The sequence below is a fragment of the Oncorhynchus masou genome, chromosome 25 (assembly GCF_036934945.1).
Source record: "Oncorhynchus masou masou isolate Uvic2021 chromosome 25, UVic_Omas_1.1, whole genome shotgun sequence".
NCBI lineage: Eukaryota > Metazoa > Chordata > Actinopteri > Salmoniformes > Salmonidae > Oncorhynchus > Oncorhynchus masou.
In genome coordinates this window covers 25,618,173-25,631,606 of record NC_088236.1, presented here as the reverse complement: position 1 = coordinate 25,631,606, position 13,434 = coordinate 25,618,173, and the positions used below count along the sequence as shown (strand labels likewise).

The 13,434-nt window shown below is 43.1% G+C and overlaps 1 protein-coding gene across 1 annotated transcript; it reads left to right on the top strand.

Annotated features, from left to right (window-relative positions):
* The first annotated feature begins 3,422 nt into the window (after positions 1 to 3,422).
* On the top strand, positions 3,423 to 6,921 carry LOC135513524 (arrestin domain-containing protein 3-like). Its single transcript, XM_064936402.1, has 6 exons — positions 3,423 to 3,768; positions 3,964 to 4,030; positions 4,124 to 4,271; positions 4,506 to 4,608; positions 5,126 to 5,391; positions 5,815 to 6,921. The coding sequence occupies exons 1-6, from the start codon at positions 3,483 to 3,485 to the stop codon at positions 5,917 to 5,919; spliced, it is 975 nt and encodes a 324-aa protein (XP_064792474.1). The 5' UTR covers positions 3,423 to 3,482; the 3' UTR covers positions 5,920 to 6,921.
* Positions 6,922 to 13,434: the final 6,513 nt, after the last annotated feature.

Here is a 13,434-nt window from a genome sequence, read left to right as displayed (position 1 = left end):
TTGGAAAAGGATGGAGAATCGAGATGTTGCCCTGGCCAGGAGACCAGGAACAACTCTGAGGACGTGGTCAGACAAAACTCCTCGTCTTAACTCAACTGCCCATCTTGTCCTAACAAGCGTTTGTGAACAATGCCCAATCATGGCAGAGGTCCACCTGGCAGAGCAAGAGTGGTCATGATCACTCTGTAGAGAACGCCAGTGAGATTGAGTCACTGCAATCCTCTGTCCAATTTAAACTTGAAACATGTTTTTTCTACTCCACTATTTACGTGTGTATTAAGATAAAAAGGGATCAAGAGGAGTGTAATGTCTAATGTACAACGTAATGTACAATGTACAACGTCTAATGTACAACGTCTAATGTACAATTCAAGGGAATTTACCAGGGGACTATGCTTTCCTCAATTAGTGATGACAACTTGCTCTTATGTTGAATGTCTCTTTGAGATGAGTTTGGGATGCTCTTGAAGAGGTTTTTCCTCATATATACAGCATATATATAAAAACATTTTGATACAGCTGTATTTGAAGGTCCTCATCCTTCTCCTTTGCTTAAGAGGACACAAAAACAGAGGCATGACTATTGAGCAGTTTGTGTGTATTCATGTGCAAACTGTCAAGGTGTAGTGTTCTGACAGCATTGAGCAGTGATCCATGTAGTGTGGTATGATAACCATCTATGAACTCTCATTGTTACAAGACCAAGACATGCTCTACATCTTGTAACACATGGCCTCAAAACATTTACACAGCCCGGCATGACCTCTGACAAGTCAATTGTTCAAACTGTTGCACTTCACTGCCCCAGTGAGAAAGATTCAATGGCACCCTATTCCCTATCCAGTACCCTTCTTTTGACCTATGCGCCCTGGTTAAAAGTAGTGCACTAATATATAAGTAATGAATAGGGTGTCATTTGGGACGTACCCATCATGAAGACAAGAGCACTGGCAGTCGATGTCTCTCTGCTAAGTTCACTATGAAGAACGACACAGTGGGAATGGAAAGATATGTGGTCAAAGTAACTTGTGTCAAGTGATTTTATGTCCTAGAAATGTCCTAGAATTTTATGTTCCAGAAATGTTTTCCAATAAACCATTTTCAACAAGGGGCGGCAGGGTGACCTAGTAGTTAGAGTGTTGGCCTAGTAACCGAAAGGTTGCAAGTTCGAATCCCCGAGCTGACAAGGTACAAATCTGTTGTTCTGCCCCTGAACAGGCAGTTGTTCCTACTGTTCCTAGGCCATCATTGAAAATAAGAATTTGTTCTTAACTGACTTGCCTAGTAAAATAAAGGTCAAAACAATGTGGAGATTGTATTCTCTCTTAAAACCAGAGTGCAAAGTGAAGCTTTGAAAACACTACTGCAGCTTGATATCTGAAATTGAAGATATTGATGTTAAAATGTTACCGATAGGCTCCCTTTAAGATTAAACACATTCATTGTTCAACAACCACACAATGAAGATGGCTATTGCTTCCTGCACAGATTTCTAATATGACTCCAGTCTGGGGCAGCAGGTAGCCTCATGGTTAGAGCATCAGGCCAGTAACTGAAATAGTAGCTGTATTGAATCCCGAGCCAACAAGGCAAAAAAAATGGCATTCTGAACAAGGCAGTTAACCCATGTTTGTAAAACAATTACAGTGTTCAAAAGTCATATTAATAGATAGATTATTATAAATAATGTTTTGTTACATTTAACTGCCGAAAATGCTGTTATCAAGGTAATTTCCTTAGTAGGTGACATCAGAGGTCAGGATGTGGGAGAAGTCAGAGCTCAGGATGACAGACTAGTTTCCCACAAGTAATTACGAGCTGGAGGGACGTTCCAAGTGGATTTTTCCCAGTCGTATCTGCTAAATACCACCTTCCCACGTGGTTATAAACGCAGCATTAGTTGTCTTCATTGAGCTGCTCAGATGAAACGCTGAACATCATACAAAAGTAAAGGAACGATCACCATCTAGTGGCAAGGAAATAACAGTACACCTGAGTTGTCACCATCTCTGAATGTGCAACACTGTTCCACAAATTCGTTGACAAAAATCAAGTGGAGCCACTTCTTGTTTTTAGCTGATAGGAGTGGAGCCCAGTGTGATCGTCTGTTGAAACAGCCCAACTGTGACAAGGATCGACGAGTCGTGCATTCTGCGATGCCGTTCTGCACACCACTGTTGTACTATGCCGTTATTTGCCTGTTTGTGGCCCACCTCTTAGTAGGCAAAATTCTTGCCATTCTCCTTCGAATTGTCATCAACGAGCTGTTTTCACCCACAGTACTACCGCTTGACGGATGTTTTTTGTTGGTCGCACCAATCTCTGTTAACCCTAGACCAGAGGCATTCGACTCTTACCCTACGAGGTCTGGAGCCTGCTGGTTTTCTGTTCAACCTGCTAATTAATTGTACCCACCTGGTGGCCGAGGTCTATATCAGTTCCCGACTAGAGTGCAAAAAATAAAAATGTAGTGGAACTGACTTCGAGGTCCAGAGTTTAGCTTGAGGGACCTAGACACTGTCGTGCGTAAAAATCCCAGGAGGCCAGCAGTTTCTGAGAACTGGCACCGAAAATCATGCAATGCTCAAAGTCGCTTAGGTCACTCGTTTTGCCCATTCTAACGTTCAGTAGTACAGTAACTGAATGACTGTTTTATATAGCAAGCCAAGACCACTTTCTGTCGGAGCTAACTAATTTTCGTGAATGGTTGTGTACCTAATAAACTGGCCACTGAGTGTATATTGCGTAGAACAGACATGTCTCTCTTGACATGTTAAGTATGGTCCCGTTCCGTGCCTGCATGGCATTTATATCTGCAATACTGAGCTGGCCTGACAAGATTCCTTACTGTACTGTACATGTCAGAGGCATATCTGCCCGAATATATTTCAAGCAGAATGTTGTCATTGTGGTCGTGCCTTACTGATCACCGCCCAGGTGTTGACACTTTCTCCATGCACAAACAATAGCCTTGAAAGGTATCGCTTTCTCCAAGCACAAACAAAGCCAATAAAACCACCTTAGTTTAACGACAACAGAAATTTACCTGCACGTGGGAGGGTTATACATTTCCCTCAAAATATGTGCTCTCAGTGGAATGAATGATGAGTTGGTCGATTGTGAAGCTGTTTAGCTAGCTAGCTAAATTGCTTTTTTAGATAATAGTTGTCAGTAGCTACATTGTCATTGCAGTTAATGAATTGAACTTAATTAATTTGGCTACATCTCATTACTTTCATATCTCTAAACCATATGAAATAATCGTCATCATATATAAACATTGCAGGTTGCAATTGTTCTAGTTACGTTTTTAAAATACTTTGATTGACTGAAGGGACATGAACGGGTTAAAATTCCCATTCAAGAAGAACCATTCAGCACGAGACGCCCCTGTGTGCATAACGTAGGCTTGCGCAGTCTGGTTTAAACAGTACACACACAGTTGTTGCTTTTTCTTCAGAGCCATTTTTTTTGCACAAAAAATGTTTGGAGAAACGTTTAAAAATTTTACAATACATTTCAACGCCAATAACCCGAGAGTGACTTTCTCGAGTGGTGACTTTATGGCAGGTCAGATTTCCTTTGATCTTTCGAAAGAAACAAAGCTCAGTTCTATAACATTAACATTAAATGGAAAAGCAAAGGTACAGTGGACAACACAAGGAGGAGGTGGTGGAAGAAGAGGACGACGCAGAAGGCAACGACGAGTCCACTCGGCAAGGCTGGAATTCTTCAACTTCTCTCAAATCGTAATGCAAGAAAATAACGGTAGTTATGTTATTACTTAGCTAGCTACACAGTTAGTTATTTACAAAGATGCATCATAATCTGAATTCTGATACAGCGGTGTATTTAAAAAGGTGTGTGTGCGTCTGTGTATCACATTGGAGTTATAATCATAGCTAGCTAGTCAGCTAGCTGTTGTGTTGTGTTTAAATGAACTGTTTTGTTTTCAATCTTCAGCGGTCCCTAACACCACACTTCAACCAGGAACCCATGTGTACCCATTCACATGCCAAATCCCACAAGGGTGTGTATGAAGTGTTATTACTGTGTGTGTTTTATTCACTGTTGTATATTTAAGGTCTGACCATTATTGTTAAACTTATTTTCATTCATTCAGAAACTTCCCCTCCTCTTTCCATGGGGTGCATGGCAGTATAATTTACTCGATGAAGGTGGAGATACACAGGCCATGGCATCTAGCCAAGGAGTTTGTGACTGAGTTCAACTTTTCCAGCCACATAGATGCCAACCAACCACATCTTCTGGTAAGGGCATGTCCTCCCATTGTCTATCTGAACGTACCTGGGCATTACGCCAACCTTGAATGTCAATGAGTTAAATGTCATCCTATTATAATTGCCTTATGTAGGTTATCCACCTGATTCCCTTTTGATATAGGCTTATGACATATTAGATTGGTTTGAGTTGAAGAAAGAATTTCAGCATTTGTCACAGCCAGACAAAGTATAGCCTGACCCCAGATCTGTGTGTTGTTCCAGGCTCCTCTGGCAGGCAGCAACACTAAGACCCTGTGCTGCCTCTGGTGTGCCTCAGGTCCCATCTCAATGACTGTCTGCACTGAGAGGAAAGGCTTTGTCCCAGGTAAGTAAGCCTTGTCCAAGCCCGAAAGGCTCCTGCCCTTTGGACCAAACTCCTGTTTCTGTAGCGTTAGGCAAATGAATGTACATGTACACAGGAAGCTAGTACTGGAACAATAAACACTTCCTTAGATGGGCTCCAGCCCTGACATTGTTGTATTTTTCTAGCCTTCAACCATCCTGAGTTCACATTCTACGTGCACGATGTGAAATGAACTGGGAATGCAGCAGTAAGTTCTTGTTCACAAGGCTAGTATTTTACAAAACAAGACCAATATGTGGTATGCACCCAGATTTGGTCTAAGAAGTGGGTCTGTATTTGTGAACAAGGGAATAATTGTGTCCGAATGTTAGCTAGAAATTCTGTGTGTGCGTGCCAAAATTACTCATCTATTATTGTCAAATAAATGGAGACTCAATAGAAATTCCTGTTCACTTGTCAAGTCTTCCAAGATAGTTGTGTTTACACACTCCAATAAACAGACACATCTCACCTTTTGAATCCCCCTTTTTTTCTATAGGAGAGATGGTGAAAATCATCTGTGAGCTTAGTAACGGCTCCTCTCGGACAGTGACTCCGCATGCGACCCTTATCCAGAAGCAGATGTTTTACACCCATAACAAGTGCAACAGGAGGTTGCAGATGAAAAACCTGGCCTCAGTGGATGGTCAGCCTGTCAACCCCAGAAGCTCTGAGGTCTACAGCGATATGATGCTTCCCATCCCTCCCAACACAACTCTCACTATCTCCAACTGTCCTATACTGGAGCTGGATTACACTGTGGATGTAGGTATCCATCTGGAAATGATGCAGCTTTTACTACCAATCCCAAATCGACCCCTATCCCCTAAGCACTCCTGGAGATCTGGGCCTGCATTCACAAAGCGTCTCAGAGTAGGAGGGTGGATCAAGGATCAGGTCCCCCCCTGTCCATGTAATGTTATTCATGATCTTAAATGCAACACTGATCCTACATCAGCACTCCTACTCTAGAGACTTGTTGTGAATTTGAGGCTGAGAGGTATAAGCAAGATGGAAATCACCCCTACTTGCCCTCTCGATAGCCCAGGTGCAATTTTTTTGCCATATTGCTTACATCTGTATAACCTGCACAGATCTCCTCAAAATCGTAGGTTAAATAGGTGATTGGACTGGCCCAATGCCTATCCTTCTGTTCTGATGTTGTCTTCCTGTTCTTCTCTCCTGCAGGTGAGTCTACGTATCAGAGGTTCCACGGACCTCAAGGTGCTGTTCCCCATTGTGCTGTGTAATATTCCTGTTTACGCTCCCCAGCTTCCACCTCCATATCAGTAGCAATAGTACTAGGATCACATTGCCCCTAGACTCCAATCTAAGGTCTGTGTTTTTCTACCTAGTGGTTAAGGTTAGGATTTAGGCAGGGTAAGCAGCACTTAGATACGAATGTCTCTAATATGTACCTAGTCATATTAGAGACATGCATAGTGTCTCACAACTGGGAATATGAGGGTTACTAGGAACCATTCTTCTGGTGAGCTGGTTTTTGTGTCACTGATTATTTGGACAAATCACGATTTCGTCGGGTTGGTGTAAACCTGGCATCTTTAGAATTTTGGAAAAGGGGGGGGTAATTTTGGTCCACAGATGGCTAAAAGGATTTCAGAGGAGGGCATGTGGACTTCGCCACTCACATTAGGCCAAACATCTCAACATGCCCCCCCCCCACCATGTCCAGTAGCTGGCCAGAGGCCGGCATTCACTCTAGATTTGGTTCTGGATTCTGAGATTAGACACTGCCAAACTCCTTTTAAGATGGGGTTTCCAATTCTACAATTTATACATGTTTATCACCATAAGAATTGTTAGAGCAAGTTTTGTCATCGACCACCATGTCAAATCCTTCCTTCATATATTGTCTCTTACCAATACCTATGTAAGTCTTATGCTGTTTCTGCTCACTATTGCCATAAATGTTCAGAATTCATTGCTTTTTTTTTAAACTGACATTTCAGAGCCTAATTCACCTCCATCTAGGTCATGAGATGAGGAACTATTGGGCAATGCTATTGCTTAGAGGACTAACTCAATACTACAGCTGATAAGGAAGAAGGCTTAATAGACTACTAAACTTGCTCTAACAAATCTTACAACATAACAAATTGTAGGATTTATGTTAAATGCCTCTTAAAAAGGTTGATTTGCAATAGTTCTCAGGGTTGTACCAAATACGGTACCAGATTTTCTAATATTTTATGCATCAACTTTTAAAAGGTTTTTGTTCTGTTAATATTTCTGTTATATGTTTTTATAGCCATGCAGTTTTATTTACGTGTATGTGTGTGTATATATATATATATATATGTGTATATATATATATATATATGTATATATATATATATATATATGTGTATATATATATATATATATATATAACTGCATACATGTAATGATGCCTTGCCATCCTCCAGTGTTTGAGGTGACAGATGGACAGTGCTTTAAATATCTAATGGTGCAGTCGTCGTTCATCTCTTGCCAGGTCATGTTGCTTAGCATTTCTTTCAAGGTGCTTGAGTGATTGTTAACATAAGATAATTGTGCTTTGTGACTGTTTACTCATGTTTGATCAATCGCTCCGTGGTGTTGGTCTGTCTCACCCTACTTGTCTTTTTTATCATGGTTAATTTAAGGATTCGATTTGTTATTCATGGCCAACGTTGTTTTGCCCCATTCGTTTGGAAAATAGAATGTTCAGGATGCTTCACTAATTAATTTGTATGTCCATTTTAAAATGACACTAATGCTACTACCCTGTTCTCTTTCTGTGGTCTGAATAACAACACCATGTTTTTACACTCCTAGTTGTATGAGCGTAATCCAACAGAAAGTCTAAAACATTTGACATTTATATGGTTGAGCTTACAATATGAAGAACCACTCAAATTCACGCACAATAATATATTTTTCATATGAATTGTATTGGTGTGTGTTTGTGTAAATTATATATTGTATTTATGTTGATGTTCTGTTTTTATGTCTGTTTTAACACTCCCAAGTTCATCCATTGAGGACATCTACTCATTTTGAACTCTTTCAAACTCCCTTGAAGAGTTCAGTACTGCCGTTAAAAGATGTGCACAACCCATTGTTTTGAAGATGTCTTGGTGGTAAATTCATTATGTTGTATTGAACGTGGACATTTGTTTTTCATTTGATTTCAAATGTCAACTGTCCTTGTTTGTGACGTAGTCCTTGCCATTGAGTTCCCTTGAACCTTCTTAATGAAGACAGGGAAGTACACATCTCTACTCTTTATGTATTGCCAAAAATGTATCATTTGTAATATCACAATAGAAACACAGTATTCTTATAAAAACATGTTGAATTGTGTATGTGTACGTACATACATACATGTTTTAACCACAATACCTTTTAACACTGTATATTTTGTTGTGTTTGTCAAACTGAGTATCAAGGTAGCACTTTAGGAAAGCCCACTGATAAACTCTTAAGTAGATCTTCACAGATTGGCCACCTGTAGAATTGAACATTTTGTAAGTACTGTTTGACTGATACTACTTATATGCCATGAATGTTATTGACCTATAATAAACACATTAACCTCCATTTGACCATTTGAACATGATTTCAGAGGGGTTGGGTTAAATGCGGAAGACACATTTCAGTTGAATGCATTCACTGTACAACTGACTAGGTATCCCCTTTTCCTTTCCCATTCTTGTGTTTCCATATCCATCAGTGTTTGACACTAGTTGTGATACTATACCCACAGTGTACAACAATGAAATGTTGGTTAAATATTTGTTTCATATATTTTATATACCTGCATTTGTTCTGGGTATGAATTTCCTGTCCTTATATTTGAGATGAAGGTGCATTAGTTTTTATTCCCAACGAGGGCAATATGGGTCAGAGTATTTTCACATACGCTGAGTGTACAAAACATTAGTTGAGTTGCACCATCTTTTGCCCTCGAACAGCCTCCATTTGTCCGGGGCATGGACTGTACAAGGTGGCAAGCGTTCCGAAGGGATGCTGACCCATGTTGACTCCAATGCTTTCCACCGTTGTGTCAAGTTGGCTGGATGTCCTTTGGGTGGTGGACCATTCTTGATACACTCACATGATACTGTTGAGCATGGAAAAACCCAACAGCGTTGCCGTTCTTTATACACTTAAACTGGTGTGCCTGGCATATACTACCATACCCTGTTCAATGGCACTTAAATCTTTTGACCTGCCCACTCAACCTCTGAATGGCACATATACACAATCTGTCTCAATTGTCCCAAGGCTTAAATCGACTTCAATGAGTGTAGATGAAGGGGAGAAGACAGGTTAAATTATTTTTAACAGGTGACATCAATAAGGGATGTCTTTGGCTATGCCGGATTAAGTGATATGACATACTATTCTATAAAATAATTTATCCGTAATTAATATCACCTGATTGAGCTAATCATGTAAATGTAATTAACTAGAGAGTCGGGCACCACGAAATAATATTTATAGAGCTGTTATCTTCCGAATAAACTCTTTAAAAAAATAATTGTTGTTGAATTTTACCCCTTTTTCTCCCCAATTTCGTGGTATCCAATTGTTTTTAGTAGCTACTATCTTGTCTCATCGCTACAACTCCCGTACGGGCTCGGGAGAGACGAAGGTTGAAAGTCATGCGTCCTCCGGTACACAACCCAACCAAGCCGCACTGCTTCTTAACACAGCGTGCATCCAACCCGAAAGCCAGCCGCACCAATGTGTCGGAGGAAACACCGTGCACCTGGCATCCTTGGTTAGCGCGCACTGCGCCCAGCCAGCCACAGGAGTCGCTGGTGCATGATGAGACAAGGATATCCCTACCAGCCAAGCCCTCCCTAACCTGGACGACGCTAGGCCAATTGTGCGTCGCCCCACGGACCTCCCGGTCGCGGCAGAGCCTGGGCGCGAACCCAGAGTCTCTAATCATGTAAATGTAATTAACTAGAGAGTTGGGCACCACAAAATAATATTTATAGAGCTGTTATCTTCCGAATAAACTCTTAAAGACCTAGTAATATTTTACATCAATAGCAGTCAATATCAATCGTCATCTTAATTCAGTCTCATCTGAAAGTTGTAAATTCTTGGTTATCTGCACGAACCCTGGCTAACAATTTGAATCAGCAATACAAAATTAGGTTTAATTATTTATTTACTAAATACCTAACTAATCACACACAATTACACATACACATAATTAAATCATAACTTGATTACAAATTACCTCATAAAGGAAAACGTCCCTAGCGGGCGGAACAGATATGACAGCTTGTTACACAAAGGAAAAGGGCTGGGTTTGTGTGAAAGAGCGGGAAGACTGAGGGACACAGGGAGAAGCTGTGCTATCGTAAATACAGTATCTGATGCATTCTAAATTACCGCCCATTTGGAAAAGGAAAATGCAATAAATATTTACTCTGAGCTGCGCTTCGGTAGGTTGGTGGTAAATGGAAGGCCGTGTTGCCAAACCGAGTCCTTTGAAGAATGTCTCTGGTTGTCAATTGGATACGTTGTAGTAATGTCGTTTCCGGTTCCGGGTAGGAGCGAGTGAATAAGAGTTCGTTCAATACGCATCTACACTTCGGTCCGCAGGTAGTATAACTTTTCATTACATTTTCATTACATTTCATTATAGTACAACGGTTTGATTTGTCTAATCTTAGCAATTTCTTCTTAGCTAGCTACATAGCCGTCTTTGCATCAAAGATAATTGCGTAATTATCGTATTTCGTAACGTAGTCTACATTGCTATCTGCCCAGCAGCTAGCTAACGTCCACTAGCACTGTAGAAACTATTACACTCAACTGAACGACTCGATTAGTGTAGTGTTAGCTAGCTACATAGTTGTCTTTGCTGTCTTCGTATCCAAGATAATTGTGTAGTTTAGAGTGTGTAGACTTAGAGTGATTATCTTAATTTACCGAGGTTAGCTAGCCAGCTATTTGTCGTCCTTAACGTAGGAGATACTCTAGCTAGCCAACAGCTAGGTCTACCGAATTGAACCTAGCAACCCGGCCAACATTCCGCTTCGCTCCACAGGTAGTATCACATTTTCATTTCACTTCATTACAGTACAACTGTTTGATTTGTTTGATCATAGCTAGCTTACATAGCCGTCTTTGTTCTAAGACAATTGTGTAGTCTAGAGCGATTTTCTAGGTTAGCTAGCCAGCTATTGTCGTTCTTTTAACAACGTTACGTAATCAACACTGCTAGCTAGCCAGCTAGCCCCCGAATAGCAGCACTGTAGAAACTATTACACTCGACGGAACGACTTGATTAGTGTAGTGTCAACAGCGCAGCCACTCCCAGCTAGCCTACTCCAGCAGTACTGTATCATTTCAATCATTTTAGTCAATAAGATTCTTGCTACGTAAGCTTAACTTTCTGAACACTAGAGACGTGTAGTCCACTTGTCATTCCAATCTCCTTTGCATTAGCGTAGCCTCTTCTGTAGCCTGTCAACTATGTGTCTATCTATCCCTGTTCTCTCCTCTCTGCACAGACCATACAAACGATCCACACCGCGTGGCCGCGGCCACCCTAATCTGGTGGTCCCAGCGCGCACGACCCACGTGGAGTTCCAGGTCTCTGGTAGCCTCTGGAACTGCCGATCAGCGGCCAACAAGGCAGAGTTCATCTCAGCCTATGCCTCCCTCCAGTCCCTCGACTTCTTGGCACTGACGGAAACATGGATCACCACAGATAACACTGCTACTCCTACTGCCCTCTCTTCGTCCGCCCACGTGTTCTCACACACCCGAGAGCTTCTGGTCAGCGGGGTGGTGGCACCGGGATCCTCATCTCTCCCAAGTGGTCATTCTCTCTTTCTCCCCTTACCCATCTGTCTATCGCCTCCTTTGAATTCCATGCTGTCACAGTTACCAGCCCTTTCAAGCTTAACATCCTTATCATTTATCGCCCTCCAGGTTCCCTCGGAGAGTTCATCAATGAATGCCTTGATAAGCTCCTTTCCTGAGGACGGCTCACCTCTCACAGTCCTGGGCGACTTTAACCTCCCCACGTCTACCTTTGACTCATTCCTCTCTGCCTCCTTCTTTCCAACCTCACCCTCTCACCTTCCCCCTACTCACAAGGCAGGCAATACGCTCGACCTCATCTTTACTAGATGCTGTTCTTCCACTAACCTCATTGCAACTCCCCTCCAAGTCTCCGACCACTACCTTGTATCCTTTTCCCTCTCGCTCTCATCCAACACTTCCCACACTGTCCCTACTCGGATGGTATCGCGCCGTCCCAACCTTCGCTCTCTCTCCCCCGCTACTCTCTCTTCTCCTCTTCCATCTGCTCATACCTTCTCCAACCTATCTCCTGATTCTGCCTCCTCAACCCTCCTCTCTTCCCTTTCTGCATCCTTTGACTCTCTATGTCCCCTATCCTCCAGGCCGGCTCGGTCCTCCCCTCCCGCTCCGTGGCTCGAAGCTCACAGAACAGAGCTCCGGGCAGCCGAGCGGAAATGGAGGAAAACTCGCCTCCCTGCGGACCTGGCATCCTTTCACTCCCTCCTCTCTACATTTTCCTCCTCTGTCTCTGCTGCTAAAGCCACTTTCTACCACTCTAAATTCCAAACATCTGCCTCTAACCCTAGGAAGCTCTTTGCCACCTTCTCCTCCTCCTGAATCCTCCTCCCCCTCCCCCCCTCCTCCCTCTCTGCAGATGACTTCGTCAACCATTTTGAAAAGAAGGTCGACGACATCCGATCCTCGTTTGCTAAGTCAAACGACACCGCTGGTTCTGCTCACACTGCCCTACCCTGTGCTCTGACCTCTTTCTCCCCTCTCTCTCCAGATGAAATCTTGCTTCTTGTGACGGCCGGCCGCCCAACAACCTGCCCGCTTGACCCTATCCCCTCCTCTCTTCTCCAGACCATTTCCGGAGACCTTCTCCCTTACCTCACCTCGCTCATCAACTCATCCCTGACCGCTGGCTACGTCCCTTCCGTCTTCAAGAGAGCGAGAGTTGCACCCCTTCTGAAAAAACCTACACTCGATCCCTCCGATGTCAACAACTACAGACCAGTATCCCTTCTTTCTTTTCTCTCCAAAACTCTTGAACGTGCCGTCCTTGGCCAGCTCTCCCGCTATCTCTCTCAGAATGACCTTCTTGATCCAAATCAGTCAGGTTTCAAGACTAGTCATTCAACTGAGACTGCTCTTCTCTGTATCACGGAGGCGCTCCGCACTGCTAAAGCTAACTCTCTCCTCTGCTCTCATCCTTCTAGACCTATCGGCTGCCTTCGATACTGTGAACCATCAGATCCTCCTCTCCACCCTCTCCGAGTTGGGCATCTCCAGTGCGGCCCACGCTTGGATTGCGTCCTACCTGACAGGTCGCTCCTACCAGGTGGCGTGGCGAGAATCTGTCTCCTCGCCACGCGCTCTCACCACTGGTGTCCCCCAGGGCTCTGTTCTAGGCCCTCTCCTATTCTCGCTATACACCAAGTCACTTGGCTCTGTCATAACCTCACATGGTCTCTCCTATCATTGCTATGCAGACGACACACAATTAATCTTCTCCTTTCCCCTTCTGATGACCAGGTGGCGAATCGCATCTCTGCATGTCTGGCAGACATATCAGTGTGGATGACGGATCACCACCTCAAGCTGAACCTCGGCAAGACGGAGCTGCTCTTCCTCCCGGGGAAGGACTGCCCGTTCCATGATCTCGCCATCACGGTTGACAACTTCATTGTGTCCTCCTCCCAGAGCGCTAAGAACCTTGGCGTGATCCTGGACAACACCCTGTCGTTCTCAACCAACATCATGGCGGTG

Coding starts and splice junctions, on each gene's coding strand:
- LOC135513524 (XM_064936402.1), top strand. CDS start 3,483: ATGTTTGGAGAAACGTTTAAAAATTTTACAATACATTTCAACGCCAAT. Junction 4,272..4,505: donor CCAACCAACCACATCTTCTG/GTAAGGGCATGT, acceptor GTGTTGTTCCAG/GCTCCTCTGGCAGGCAGCAA. Junction 4,609..5,125: donor GAGGAAAGGCTTTGTCCCAG/GTAAGTAAGCCT, acceptor TTTTTTCTATAG/GAGAGATGGTGAAAATCATC.